Source organism: Labrus bergylta, chromosome 11, assembly GCF_963930695.1.
Source record: "Labrus bergylta chromosome 11, fLabBer1.1, whole genome shotgun sequence".
In the NCBI taxonomy this organism is placed as follows: Eukaryota; Metazoa; Chordata; class Actinopteri; order Labriformes; family Labridae; genus Labrus; species Labrus bergylta.
The window spans coordinates 10,619,813-10,634,966 of NC_089205.1; the positions used below are offsets into that span (position 1 = coordinate 10,619,813).

General features: G+C 39.5%; 3 protein-coding genes across 5 annotated transcripts; 2 read left to right on the plus strand and 1 right to left on the minus strand.

The window, feature by feature from the left end:
* The first annotated feature begins 1,299 nt into the window (after nt 1-1,299).
* On the plus strand, nt 1,300-6,483 carry LOC109990682 (glucose-6-phosphate exchanger SLC37A4). Its single transcript, XM_020642864.3, has 8 exons — nt 1,300-1,560; nt 1,732-1,964; nt 4,142-4,385; nt 4,858-5,016; nt 5,109-5,194; nt 5,658-5,771; nt 5,881-6,019; nt 6,272-6,483. Exons 1-8 carry the CDS (start codon nt 1,413-1,415, stop codon nt 6,436-6,438), a joined length of 1,290 nt encoding a protein of 429 aa, XP_020498520.1. The 5' UTR covers nt 1,300-1,412; the 3' UTR covers nt 6,439-6,483.
* LOC109990683 (glucose-6-phosphate exchanger SLC37A4) lies at nt 6,350-11,609 on the plus strand. Of its 3 annotated transcripts, none has more exons than XM_020642866.3 (8): nt 6,350-6,489; nt 7,996-8,228; nt 8,682-8,925; nt 9,396-9,554; nt 9,647-9,732; nt 10,195-10,308; nt 10,418-10,556; nt 10,809-11,609. In XM_020642866.3, exons 2-8 carry the CDS (start codon nt 7,998-8,000, stop codon nt 10,973-10,975), a joined length of 1,140 nt encoding a protein of 379 aa, XP_020498522.2. In that variant the 5' UTR covers nt 6,350-6,489; nt 7,996-7,997; the 3' UTR covers nt 10,976-11,609. The 3 variants fall into 3 exon arrangements, with proteins under 3 accessions (XP_020498522.2, XP_020498521.2, XP_065816184.1); XM_020642865.3 differs by lacking the exon at nt 6,350-6,489 and adding an exon at nt 6,884-7,824 and having other exon boundaries at nt 10,809-11,116; XM_065960112.1 differs by lacking the exons at nt 6,350-6,489; nt 9,396-9,554 and adding an exon at nt 6,884-7,824.
* On the minus strand, nt 11,442-13,994 carry trappc4 (trafficking protein particle complex subunit 4). Its single transcript, XM_020642867.3, has 5 exons — nt 13,795-13,994; nt 13,360-13,534; nt 12,253-12,356; nt 11,873-11,999; nt 11,442-11,705 (listed from the first exon to the last, which is right to left on the minus strand). Exons 1-5 carry the CDS (start codon nt 13,967-13,969, stop codon nt 11,627-11,629), a joined length of 660 nt encoding a protein of 219 aa, XP_020498523.1. The 5' UTR covers nt 13,970-13,994; the 3' UTR covers nt 11,442-11,626.
* Between the last annotated feature and the right edge of the window lie 1,160 nt (nt 13,995-15,154).

Sequence of the window (15,154 nt, forward strand, 5' to 3'; positions counted from 1 at the left end):
AAATTTCCGAGAAGCGTGCTGAGCAACTGACCAATAATGACAGAGCGGATCAGCAGACCAATCAGAGCAGACTTGGCCCACGTGGGGTCTAACAGTGTGGGCTCAACAGAGTGTAGCTGACGGACTCAGAGCGGAGAGGGAGCAAGGAGGAGCAGTACATGAAAACAGACACTTTTTTATAACTTTAGCTATTGTGAATGTACAAAAGTAGGTACATAGATTAAATATACGAACCCCAAAAAGGGCATAATATGGGCTCTTTAAATCTAATCGTCGACCACTCCCACTAATAGTGCCATGAAATATCGCCATAATATAGCCATAATACAAGCACAAAACAAAACATGGAAATGCCAACATAAAATGGCAAAGTTAAATTAAAATACTTACCTAACATGCATTTTTTTTTTTTAAAGATTTTTTTGGGGGGATTTTTGTACCTTTTTAATGCAGAGACAGGACAGTGGATAGAGTCGGAAGCCAGGGAGGGAGTGGGGGATGACATATGGAGGGAGGCCACGGGTGGAGGCAAACCCGGGCCTACTGCTTGAGATGAGAGCCTCAACACATGGGACGCACGCCCTAACCATTGCGCCACCAGCAAGCCCCCCTAACATGCATTTTAATACTTTTGAAAATAATGCGAGCAAGTGGGTGGTAAGGCGGTAACCTACCTGCACACTGAGACTTTGAGAGGTTGTTAATGCACCCTTATTTGTTGCAAGCATTATAACTGACTTAGGCTAATTAATACAGTATTGATTTTAGTTTGCTCAAACCAATTAATTTTTCTCGCATTGAACTTTTATACTAAGAGGTTTTTAAAGCTCTTTCAAAATATATGTTTTTGTGCTCAAAATTGCCCATTGATCACTCAGGAACGAGGTACATAATGCCATTAAATGGTTATTTGCAGCTATATGCACCTATACCTCTGTCCTATATACATTCCTATAATGATCAACACAGGTCACACATCCCTTAGCTTGGTAAGGAGACTCCTCCTGGTCTACAATATTGGATTCCCCAGTTAATCATTAACTGCAGTAATCAGAGGACTTCATCCATAACAGCCTCAGATTGACATGCATAAATAGATGAATGTTACCATAAGGCAGTTGTTCAAGTTAAGGAATGCGAATAGCTGCCTGAAGAAAACAAAAGATCCCATACAACATTGATGCCAAATAACTGATTATTTTCCACCCATTTGCAGCACCTTGTGACAACATAGATTTAATCAGTTTTGGGGAAGAGAAGTTGAACATTGACCATCCTTACCGGTTGGATACGCCCCATGTTAGCAGTTGCTTCTGGTCGGTGGATCCTGAAGCAAGGTTCACAGGCAGCAGAGGTCTGTCAGGAGTCAAGACATTCTTTCAGCTTTTACATTTTTGTATGCATCTGCAGTCATGGCTACGAAAAGTTATGGATACTACCGAGGCACCATATTTCTGGCCATGTTTGTAGGATACACACTGTACTACTTCAACAGAAAGACTTTCTCTTTTGTGATGCCCTCTCTGATGAAAGAAATTGAGTTGGATAAGGATGACCTGGGTATGACACTGTATTTTCTTGACTATCCTTATCTTTCATTCTTTAATTATTAGTGTGCTATACAGAGAACAGTGCTGTATGCTGGAGATATAAAGGACCCGACCATGTTTTGCAATACATTTTAAGTGCTTTGATAAAATGCACAGATTCTCATACCTTCCCTGTTTCTAGGCATGATCACCAGCAGTCAGTCTTTGTCCTATGCTATCAGTAAGTTCATCAGTGGCGTGCTCTCAGACCAGATCAGTGCCCGTTGGCTCTTCTCCATTGGCCTCTGCATGGTGGGAGGTATCAACGTGGTCTTCTCCTGGTCATCAACTGTCATTGTCTTCTCTGCCTTGTGGTTTCTCAACGGCCTGGGTCAGGGCCTTGGCTGGCCTCCCTGCGGCAGGGTGCTGCGAAAGGTAGCTGTACCACATACCACTATATCATCTCTCTCTTTATATATATATATATATATATACATACATACATACATACAGTTGCAAGAAAAAGTATGTGAACCCTTTGGAATTTTCTAGTTTTCTGATTAAATGTGTTCTGATCTTCATGTAAGTCACAACAATAGAAAAACACAGTCTGCTTAAACTAATACCACACAAACAATTATATGTTTTCATGTTTTTATTGCACACAACATGCAAACATTCACAGAGCAGGGTGGAAAAAGTATGTGAACCCTTGGATTTAATAACTGGTTGACCCTCCTTTGGCAGCAATAACCTCAACCAATCGTTTCCTGTAGTTGCAGATCAGACCTGCACAAAGGTCAGGAGGAATTTTGGACCATTCCTCTTTACAAAACTTTTTCAGTTCAGCAATAGTCTTGGGATGTCTGGTGTGAATCGCTCTCGTGAGGTCATGCCACAGCATCTCTATCAGGTTGAGGTTAGGACTCTGACTGGGCCACTCCAGAAGGCTTATTTTCTTCTGTTGTTGATTTACTTCTGTGCTTCAGGTCGTTGTCCTGTTGCATCACCCATCTTCTGTTGAGCTTCAATTGGTGGACAAATGGCCTAAAGTTTTCCTGCAAAATGTCTGAATTAATTTTTCCGTCGATGATAGCAATCTGTCCAGGCCCTGATGCAGCAAAGCAGCCCCAAACCATGATGCCCCCTCTACCATACTTCACAGTTGGGATGAGGTTTTGATGTTGGTGTGCTGTGCCTTTTTTTCTCCACATAGTGTTGTGTGTTCCTTCCAAACAACTCAACTTTGGTTTCATCTGTCCACAGGATGTTTTGCCAGTAGTGATGTGGAACATCCAGGTGCTCGTTAGCAAACTTCAAACGTGCAGCAATGTCTTTTTGGACAGCAGTGGCTTTCCCCGTGGTGTCCTCCCATGAACTCCATTCTTGTTTAGTGTTTTACGTATCGTAGATTCGTCAACAGAGATGTTAGCATGTGCCAGAGATTTGTGTAAGTCTTTAGCTGACACTGTAGGATTCTTCTTCACCTCATTGAGCATTCTGCACTGTGCTCTTGCAGTCATCTTTACAGGACGGCCACTTCTAGGGAGAGTAGCAACAGTGCTGAACTTTCTCCATTTATAGACAATTTGTCTTACTGTGGACTGATGAACATCGAGGCTTTTAGAGATTCTTTTGTAACCCTTTCCAGCTTTATGCAAGCCAACAATTCTTAATCGTAGATCTTCTGCAAGCTCTTTTGTCAAGGCATGGTTCACATCAGGCAATGCTTCTTGAGAATAGCAAACTCAAAACTGGAGTGTGTTTTTTATAGGGCAGGGCAGCTTTAACCAACACTTCCAATCTCGTCTCATTGATTGGACTCCAGGTTGGCTGACTCCTGACTCCAATTAGCTCTTGAAGAAGTAATTTGCCTAGGGGTTCACATACTTTTTCAACCCTGCACTGTGAATGTTTACATGTTCTGTTCAACAAAAACATGAAAACATATAATTGTTTGTGTGGTATTAGTTTAAGCAGACTGTGTTTGTCTATTGTTGAGACTTAGATAAAGATCAGAACACATTTAATGACCAATTTAATCAGAAAACTAGGAAATTCCAAAGGGTTCACATACTTTTTCCTGCAACTGTATGTATGTGTGTGTGTGTGTGTGTGTGTGTGTGTGTGTGTGTGTGTGTGTGTGTGTGTGTGTGTGTGTGTGTGTGTGTGTATATATATATATATATATATATATATATATATATATAGGCAGGCAGGCAGGCAACAAATAAAGTTAAGCAGCTGCATTACCAAGCTGCGAAGGTGAACCTGTGAACTATAGGTTACAGTCAACTGAGGGTGTTGCAACACCCCCTAAAATCAGGCAACATTTTATCCACCAGCTTATTGGAATGTTAAAAATGTTTAATTGTGGAAAACACATATCATGAGAAAACCTTGTTGATGATGGCACTGTAAGTCACTCTTTCTTGACATGACTGTTTTGTAGCCTGTCAAATCATACAAAATGAAACCTGTTAAATGACCATTAGTGGGATATGATCTGCTTTTAGTTTTTAACACTGATTTGATTATTTTACACCTCTGTGTAAGATAACTGTTAACTCTATCATGGTGTCATGTCTTTGTGTCCTCTTCTCTCCTTTCAGTGGTTTGAACCTTCTCAGTTTGGAACATATTGGGCAGTTCTCTCCTGCAGCATGAATCTGGCAGGCAGCTTTGGCCCCATTATTGCCACAGTTCTGGCCGAGAGTTACAGTTGGAGGACAATACTGTCTGTATCTGGAATGATTTGTGTGGCATTCTCCTTTGTCTGTCTGCTGCTCATCAAGAATGAGCCTAAGGAGGTGGGGCTGCCCAACATAGAGGCAGCAGCAATACATAGCAAAGAAGGTGAGATTGTTTATTACTATACGGTTTTAATGTCATGTCAAATGGACATTTGTTATAGGTTATTTACAGTTTATTGTACATGCTTTGCAAATGTGTGTGTGTGTGTGTGTGTGTGTTCAGACAGCATGTGCTCATGTGTTGTTACGAAAGGTCAGTGACTCAGTGGACTTTGTACCCAGTGTGCCCTTCACATGCCACTATGTGTGCTGCTACACCTTGTTTAGACACAAGTAAAGTGTTTTGCAGTGTAAAAGCACTTTGGGTAGTCAGAAGACTAGAAAAGTGCTTTATAAGCTCAAGACCATTTATCATATTTTAAAGTTGTATGTTAGAAGATGACATTCCTTCAGACCCTACCTTGGATATGTTAAATTAACTTTTTCATGTGGACAGTAATGCTCCAGATATATACAAAAAGGGCAGAACAATGAATTGGGAAAAATACTGATTGTTATGCCTGCTTCCCGTTCAGGATCCTTCAGTGATAAAAGCACTATGTCAGAATTCCTTCTGTCACCTTACCTGTGGCTGCTATCTGTCTCCTACTTGGTGGTGTTTGGGGTGAAGACAGCCTGCACTGACTGGGGCCAGCTGTTCCTCGTTCAAGACAAGGGGCAATCTACACTTATGGGTACACAGGAGGGGCACAGAAAACACCTTCTATTAATTTGAGAGAGTTAATTGGCTAGTTATTCTTTGTAATCACTATATTCTTCTTTATAGGTAGCTCATACATGAGTGCCCTGGAGGTTGGAGGCCTTATGGGCAGTCTTGCAGCAGGATACATCTCTGATAAAGCTGTGGCCACAGTGAGTTATATATTAAACACACTTGTATGATTTAAATCGTATAGATGAGGGAAAGAGGAGCAGCAAAAAGGTTGACATGTTCACTATTAATCAGAAAGAAGAGGGTTAACATGTCTTTAACTAGATTATGTCATAATATTGGGATATCATTTTTGTATTGTCAGGCCAGTCAATGACCTGCTGCTGGACACTACTTATTTATTGTTTGTTTTTTGCTTGTGTAAGTGACTGTTTGTTCTTTGATGAGAAACTTTGTCAAGACTTGTTTGTAAATGAGATGTTGTATCTCAGTGGGAGTATCCTGGTACGAATGTTAAATATGTTGCAGAAAAATGTTGTAGGCTAAAGATTACATGACATTAGTCATTTTGTAACTTATACATTAAAGACCAATACAATTCTGCCTATAGAGAGCAAAAAAAAAATCTCTTAATTACTTCATATATTTACTGATTTTGAACAGCAAGGCAAGAGAATCTACGGCAATCCTCGCCACTTCATCCTGATCTGCATGATGGCTGGAATGTATGTGTCCATGTACCTATTCAGAGTCGCAGTAACTCCACACAGCTCAACGGTATTTGAACACTGACATCCGATTGGACCAAAATGAATGACTTAGATTATCTTGAACAGAGCATACTGCATGTCAGACTTTGTATTTCTCGTGGATTTTTGTACATCAGGTCTGGATACTCAGCCTGGGTGCTGCCTTTGGTTTCTTTTCCTATGGACCAATAGCATTGTTTGGAGTTATAGCCAATGAGAGTGCCCCAGCCAACTACTGTGGAACATCCCATGCAATTGTTGCCCTGATGGCTAACAGTAAGTTTGTTGGCTTTCTTTTTTGAGATTAAGCATATTGTGCATCAATAACACATCAGTATTTTCTTCTGTTGTTTTGATAATGCAATGCCAAGGCAAAGTTTCTATATTTGTCACATGTTTTGTCTTTATTCAGTTTATATATTGTAAGATTCTATGCCTAAAGACATTCCTGGAGTAGATTGGTTTTAAATAACTTAATATCCCTAATCATTGGAATAACTCAATCCATGACCCCTATCATCTTCTCAGTTGGGGGATTATTGTCTGGCCTGCCGTTCAGCACCATTGCCAAGTACCATGGCTGGGAAATGGCCTTCTGGATAGCAGAGATCACATGTGCTGCTGCCACTATTGGATTTTTTTTGCTGCGCAACATTCGAACAAAGATGGGTCATGTGTCAAAGAAGACTGAATAAACCATCACTACACCTCATCCTCGATCCCCCAGAGGAAACCGAATACTTTGGGTGAACAGTGTATTTTAATTTTCCATTACTTGAATGTTTTTTTTTTTTTAAATAAAGAACTTCTCAGTCAGTCTTACACCAGACAAACATAAGTGGAGGTTCTGAGAAGTTGATCTCTTTTCTTAAAAAATCTGTCTACACATCTTTTTTACATTATGTAAACATGGCATCAAGACTCAACAAGGGAATGTAAACTACTGCACATTATAAATTGTACATTAAAATAAACTATACCTCATAAATAGAGAATACAACACATTGCTGTCTTGTTGAAATTAAATTAAACGCAGTGAATACAGAGCACAACAAGGCCGACTTAATGCAAAACTAGTTAAGACAGCAAAAGTCGGGCTAAGCAACTCTATAATTATCTATACTGAAAGGTACAATAAAGCGTATATGTGTCTACTTATAGTTGTTGAATATCGTAGGAAACGTCGTCAGCTGAAGTAGCTCCATTAGCTTGTGTTACGCTTTCAAACATTACCTCTTATTCCGTCTCGCTGTCCAAATGAAACGACTACCTTTTCATCGTGATGCTTAAGTACTATATCTAAAGGATAGCTGAATGTTTTCACAGCCTCGGCTCTCGGGGTATAATTGTCATATTGGTAAATTAAACCTCCAGCCTTGTTCACAACATACACACTGAAGATCACCATCTTTGCAGTATCGTGTCAGCTGATAAAAGTGTCATATGACCTTCTTCTTCTTCTTCTTTTTGACACTCAGCTCTCAACACAGGTCACACATCCCTTAGCTTGGTAAGGAGACTCCTCCTGGTCTACAATATTGGATTCCCCAGTTAATCATTAACTGCAGTAATCAGAGGACTTCATCCATAACAGCCTCAGATTGACATGCATAAATAGATGAATGTTACCATAAGGCAGTTGTTCAAGTTAAGGAATGCGAATAGCTGCCTGAAGAAAACAAAAGATCCCATACAACATTGATGCCAAATAACTGATTATTTTCCACCCATTTGCAGCACCTTGTGACAACATAGATTTAATCAGTTTTGGGGAAGAGATGTTGAACATTAACCATCCTTACCGGTTGGATACTCCCCATGTTAGCAGTTGCTTCTGGTCGGTGGATCCTGAAGCAAAGTTCACAGGCAGCAGAGGTCTGTCAGGAGTCAAGACATTCTTTCAGCTTTTACATTTTTGTATGCATCTGCAGTCATGGCTACGAAAAGTTATGGATACTACCGAGGCACCATATTTCTGGCCATGTTTGTAGGATACACACTGTACTACTTCAACAGAAAGACTTTCTCTTTTGTGATGCCCTCTCTGATGAAAGAAATTGAGTTGGATAAGGATGACCTGGGTATGACACTGTATTTTATTTACTATCCTTATCTTTCATTCTTTAATTATTAGTGTACTATACAGAGAACAGTGCTGTATGCTGGAGATATAAAGGACCCGACCATGTTTTGCAATACATTTTAAGTGCTTTGATAAAATGCACAGATTCTCATACCTTCCCTGTTTCTAGGCATGATCACCAGCAGTCAGTCTTTGTCCTATGCTATCAGTAAGTTCATCAGTGGCGTGCTCTCAGACCAGATCAGTGCCCGTTGGCTCTTCTCCATTGGCCTCTGCATGGTGGGAGGTATCAACGTGGTTTTCTCCTGGTCATCAACTGTCACTGTCTTCTCTGCCTTGTGGTTTCTCAACGGCCTGGGTCAGGGCCTTGGCTGGCCTCCCTGCGGCAGGGTGCTGCGAAAGGTAGCTGAACCACGTACCACTATATCATCTCTCTCTATATATATATAGGCAGGCAGGCAGGCAGGCAACAAATAAAGTTAAGCAGCTGCATTACCAAGCTGCGAAGGTGAACCTGTGAACTATAGGTTACAGTCAACTGAGGGTGTTGCAACACCCCCTAAAATTAGGAAACATTTTATCCACCAGCTTATTGGAATGTTAAAAATGTTTAATTGTGGAAAACACATATCATGAGAAAACCTTGTTGATGATGGCACTGTAAGTCACTCTTTCTTGACATGACTGTTTTGTAGCCTGTCAAATCATACAAAATGAAACCTGTTAAATGACCATTAGTGGGATATGATCTGCTTTTAGTTTTTAACACTGATTTGATTATTTTACACCTCTGTGTAAGATAACTGTTAACTCTATCATGGTGTCATGTCTTTGTGTCCTCTTCTCTCCTTTCAGTGGTTTGAACCTTCTCAGTTTGGAACATATTGGGCAGTTCTCTCCTGCAGCAAGAATCTGGCAGGCAGCTTTGGCCCCATTATTGCCACAGTTCTGGCCGAGAGTTACAGTTGGAGGACAATACTGTCTGTATCTGGAATGATTTGTGTGGCATTCTCCTTTGTCTGTCTGCTGCTCATCAAGAATGAGCCTAAGGAGGTGGGGCTGCCCAACATAGAGGCAGCAGCAATACATAGCAAAGAAGGTGCGATTGTTTATTACTATACGGTTTTAATGTCATTAGGCACAGGGCATTTGTTATAGGTTATTTACAGTTTATTGTACATGCTTTGCCAATGTGTGTGTGTGTGTGTGTGTTCAGACAGCATGTGCTCATGTGTTGTTACGAAAGGTCAGTGACTCAGTGGACTTTTTTACCCAGTGTGCCCTTCACATGCCACTGTGTGTGCTGCTACACCTTGTTTAGACACAAGTAAAGTGTTTTGCAGTGTAAAAGCACTTTGGGTAGTCAGAAGACTAGAAAAGTGCTTTATAAGCTCAAGACCATTTATCATATTTTAAAGTTGTATGTTAGAAGATGACATTCCTTCAGACCCTACCTTGGATATGTTAAATTAACTTTTTCATGTGGACAGTAATGCTCCAGATATATACAAAAAGGGCAGAACAATGAATTGGGAAAAATACTGATTGTTATGCCTGCTTCCCGTTCAGGATCCTTCAGTGATAAAAGCACTATGTCAGAATTCCTTCTGTCACCTTACCTGTGGCTGCTATCTGTCCCCTACTTGGTGGTGTTTGGGGTGAAGACAGCCTGCACTGACTGGGGCCAGCTGTTCCTCATTCAAGACAAGGGGCAATCTACACTTATGGGTGCACAGGAGGGGCACAGAAAACACCTTCTATTAATTTGAGAGAGTTAATTGGCTAGTTATTCTTTGTAATCACTATATTCTTCTTTATAGGTAGCTCATACATGAGTGCCCTGGAGGTTGGAGGCCTTTTGGGCACTCTTGCAGCAGGATACATCTCTGATAAAGCTGTGGCCACAGTGAGTTATATATTAAACACACTTGTATGATTTAAATCGTATAGATGAGGGAAAGAGGAGCAGCAAAAAGGTTGACATGTTCACTATTACTCAGAAAGAAGAGGGTTAACATGTCTTTAACTAGATTATGTCATAATATTGGGATATCATTTTTGTATTGTCAGGCCAGTCAATGACCTGCTGCTGGAAACTACTTATTTATTGTTTGTTTTTTGCTTGTGTAATTCACTGTTTGTTCTTTGATAAGAAAATTTGTCAAGACTTGTTTGTAAATGAGATGTTGTATCTCAGTGGGAGTATCCTGGTACGAATGTTAAATATGTTGCAGAAAAATGTTGTAGGCTAAAGATTACATGACATTAGTCATTTTGTAACTTATACATTAAAGACCAATACAATTCTGCCTATAGAGAGCAAAAAAAAATCTCTTAATTACTTCATATATTTACTGATTTTGAACAGCAAGGCAAGAGAATCTACGGCAATCCTCGCCACTTCATCCTGATCTTCATGATGGCTGGAATGTATGTGTCCATGTACCTATTCAGAGTCGCAGTAACTCCACACAGCTCAACGGTATTTGAACACTGACATCCGATTGGACCAAAATGAATGACTTAGATTATCTTGAACAGAGCATACTGCATGTCAGACTTTGTATTTCTCGTGGATTTTTGTACATCAGGTCTGGATACTCAGCCTGGGTGCTGCCTTTGGTTTCTTTTCCTATGGACCAATAGCATTGTTTGGAGTTATAGCCCATGAGAGTGCCCCAGCCAACTACTGTGGAACATCCCATGCAATTGCTGCCCTGATGGCTAACAGTAAGTTTGTTGGCTTTCTTTTTTGAGATTAAGCATATTGTGCATCAATAACACATCAGTATTTTCTTCTGTTGTTTTGATAATGCAATGCCAAGGCAAAGTTTCTATATTTGTCACATGTTTTGTCTTTATTCAGTTTATATATTGTAAGATTCTATGCCTAAAGACATTCCTGGAGTAGATTGGTTTTAAATAACTTAATATCCCTAATCATTGGAATAACTCAATCCATGACCCCTATCATCTTCTCAGTTGGGGGATTATTGTCTGGCCTGCCGTTCAGCACCATTGCCAAGTACCATGGCTGGGAAATGGCCTTCTGGATAGCAGAGATCACATGTGCTGCTGTCACTATTGGATTTTTTTTGCTGCGCAACATTCGAACAAAGATGGGTCATGTGTCAAAGAAGACTGAATAAACCGTCACTACACCTCATCCTCGATCCCCCAGAGGAAACCGAATACTTTGGGTGAACAGTGTATTTTAATTTTCCATTACTTCAATGTTTTTTTTTTTAAATAAAGAATTTCTCAGTCAGTCTTACACCAGACAAACATAAGTGGAGGTTCTGAGAAGTTGATCTCTTTTCTTAAAAAATCTGTCTACACATTTTTTTTACATTATGTAAACATGGCATCAAGACTCAACAAGGGAATGTAAACTACTGCACATTATAAATTGTGCATTAAAATAAACTATACCTCATAAAGAGAGAATACAACACATTACTGTCTTGTTGAAATTAAATGTGTGGCCAGTGGATTGAATGAACCTTGAATACTTCGATTTTTCTTTTTCAGTTACTTTCATAGTTATGTACCTCGCCCAGCTGACTGAAGTTAGATCAGACATAATTCTATATAAATGGAGCCAAAACATTTAAATGCAGGTTGTAATTTAATTCTCACATATTTACAAAAAAGTTATTTACATAGCATGAAATCCCAGTCTAGGAAAATGAAATAAAAATGTCATATTTGTTTTAACCAACTGCAATCCCAGTCTTAAAATGCCTCTGAACCTGCTGTGAAATTAAAATGATAGAAAATGTACTCTGGTCTTCCCTGGTTCAAGATCCAGCTCCGAAGTTGCCAGCTTTCTCTGCAATCTCCAGTGCACTCTTCAGATTCTGATCAAAGAGTTCACACCTAAAAATCAAACATTCAAGTGGCTTAAAAGACAAGCAATTACATGTGTGTGTGTGTGTGTGTGTGTTAGACACTTGAGATGTATAAAATGTAAGGTTAAGGTTCTAAAGTTAAAACACATAAGAACAATAGAATGAAGGACAAATCATCATGATACTTTCTACTACCTTATTGGCATTTCCAGAGAATAGAATGGGTTCTTGAGGGCGAAATCGGAATATATTTCGTAAATTTTCCTCAACAGCGCATCAATGCCAGATTGTCGAGGGTCCGCCAGCACAATGAACTTTATCCCTGAAATATCAAGAAATCATCCATTAAAGAGTAACCTGTTTAAAAATGTTTCACTCAGACACACGATAAGTGACTAGGGCAGACATTCTTAAGGGGGGTGTTTTATAAGGATGAAACACAAGGGGATTTGCCATGGGCCAGTTGGGCTAAATATTACTGTCTCTACTTTTTCTCTCAATATAACTCATGACTGACAACATCATGGCACCCAGTCTTTATGTCACCTATAGTCGCCCTCAGTCACACCACTGACCTGTTAGAGTCTGGAAGCAGTGGAGCTTGAAGACATCAGTTTCTAGCATCTCAATCCCTGAACTGCCAACTTCAGGAGACAGCTGTGAACCAATAGCAAACAGCCTGGAGACATACACAAAACAGGAACTATAATTCTTACATCAGGGCTGCACTTATATCTATAAAACTTAAAAACTATATGCAAAACTTTAACGGGTAAATGATTCCACGTTGGTCAGACCTGACTGATTTATAAAGCATTGCAAAAAATGTCTGTCCTTCACTGTGGCTGTTTTTGAAACCGCATACTACTATCTAAATCAGTATGCAGTATATACTGTATACTGTATACTGAGTTCAACAGTAGTATGTAGTATGACTGCCAGTCGTCAGTTATTTTGCAGTATGCTTGGCCCCGGTTAAACTGGTTTTACTCAGCTGTGAATAATTTGTAGTAATAGAGCGAGCCAAGGACCCTGTAATTGCAGCTGCTTGTCCAGCTGTGGCACATGCACTTGTACAGTCTACAAAGCAGGAAAATCCGAGGTGGTAAGACTTATAAATATATGAACATGTCATACTTGTTATTGGTTCATAATGTGGCAAAATATTCAGTCACCGCCACTGACGAGTTCAAACAGCTGCGCTCCGGCATTTTGATCTCTGACCTGGCACTTTGCATTGTGGGAAACAGTACGCGAAGTAGACTGTTCCGATGCATACTGTACAATTTTCCCGAATCAGTATGACATCCTGGTATTTTTGGCATACTGCACGTCTCGCAGTTGTTCACATACTGCGTACTGCATTTTGGCCAAATCAGTATGTACCAGTAGTATAGTATGCGGTTTTGAAAACAGCCTGCGAGATGAGGAAGTAGCTTTAAACCTGGAGCTTAGCACAGTCAAATTGTTGCAAAAGCATGTCATTAAAATCAAGTGAAACCTTTTCCCTTAGTCTACCATGTTGACACACAGAGCACACAACATCTCAAAGTGCGGTTGTTAATTATTATTATTTTTTTAAACATACTTTATTAATCCCCACGGGAAAACTATGGCTTGTACTTGGCTCAACAACCCCAAGGTGAAGTAAGTGTGAATGTATAAATATTTGTATGTCTTACGAGTGGAACATAGATGCCAGCATCAGTTTTTCATTGGAGCTCAGGCGTGCTCGTCCAAAACGAATAGACACTGGATAATTAGAGGGATCCTTTAAGTATTCAAGGATGTCTTTTCCTTCTGCCGTGTTCTTGCCAATCACATCAGCTCCATTTATAGACAGCACTGCATGGCCCACTGGAGAGGGACACAAAAACAAAAACAAGTCAACAAATCCGAAAGCTTTGAAACATGACGCAGTGAATACAGAGCACAACAAGGCCGACTTCATGCGAAACTAGTTAAGACAGCAAAAGTCGGGCTAAGCAACTCTATAATTATCTATACTGAAAGGTACAATAAAGCGTATATGTGTCTACTTATAGTTGTTGAATATCGTAGGAAACGTCGTCAGCTGAAGTAGCTCCATTAGCTTGTGTTACGCTTTCAAACATTACCTCTTATTCCGTCTCGCTGTCCAAATGAAACGACTACCTTTTCATCGTGATGCTTAAGTACTATATCTAAAGGATAGCTGAATGTTTTCTCAGCCTCGGCTCTCGGGGTATAATTGTCATATTGGTAAATTAAACCTCCAGCCTTGTTCACAACATACACACTGAAGATCACCATCTTTGCAGTATCGTGTCAGCTGATAAAAGTGTCATATGACCTTCTTCTTCTTCTTCTTCTTCTTCTTCTTCTTCTTTTTGACACTCAGCTCTCAGGTGCATTACCGCCACCTACTGTGTGGGGATGTGGAGTCGACCACAGATAACTTTAACTTTTTTTTCCTCTCTCTTTATTCAGCATTTTCTATTTTCTGTCAGTCACTAACACGTTTTACATTCCTCATGATCGTTAATGATCGCAAGGTTTGAAAATGTGATGTACAGGCCACTGTTTTGATGAAATTTTCATCGTAATAAAACATTTACAATAATCCTGAGACATCCTTATTTAAAAAAAAATAAAATACTCAGTTCACTATCAGATTATCAGTAAAAACAAAACATTAATAAATTATTATTATTTAAGCTTTTGGCCGGTAGAAATTGTCTGTTTGTTTTCTTTATTAGCAGACTGCAGGTTGTTCTTCATGATGTTTGTTATCAGGTAAAGTACACAAACGATACACTGTTACTGTATGTATTTTATTGGAAATAATACAGTGCATATTTGTGCGGACACAAACAGCTCTTAAGGCCGACAGACAGCTGAGTGTCAACGTCACTTGACGTCACACTGTGGAGGAAAGGACGTCTGATGAACTGAAAAACAGGGTTACATTAACAATTTTTCACAAATATCCAGACTTTTCTTTTCTTTTTTGTCTTTCAGTCCATGTAGTGTTTGTAGATAGTGTTCCATTTCTATTTTAAATTGTTGTATTTTTGGTATTTTCTGGTTCCATTTATATTTGTGAATAAATTATTTACCATACAAAATAACTAAGAATATTACATGTAATTGCTCCCATGGCCAAAAATGAATAAATGACACAACCTGGTAGAAAACCTTCAAAACTAGTGTTGACTCTAGAATGAAAGCTATTTTACATAAATTGTATGATTTTATACTGTAAATATGAAGGAACTATTAAAATAGTTTTCATGGGTTTCAATTGGCCAGGAGTGTACCCTGCAGTACCGTTTATTCATATATTTAAAGAGCTGAAGTTGAAAATTTTAAAATCAGAAAAAAGAAATCAGACCCTTGTGTCTATGTGTGCATTAACACAGCTAAAGAGGTCACAAAAAGAAAGTGTCCCCAAATGACCAGCATAGAGTCCAGAGGTTCAAGTGTGTTCACTGTGAA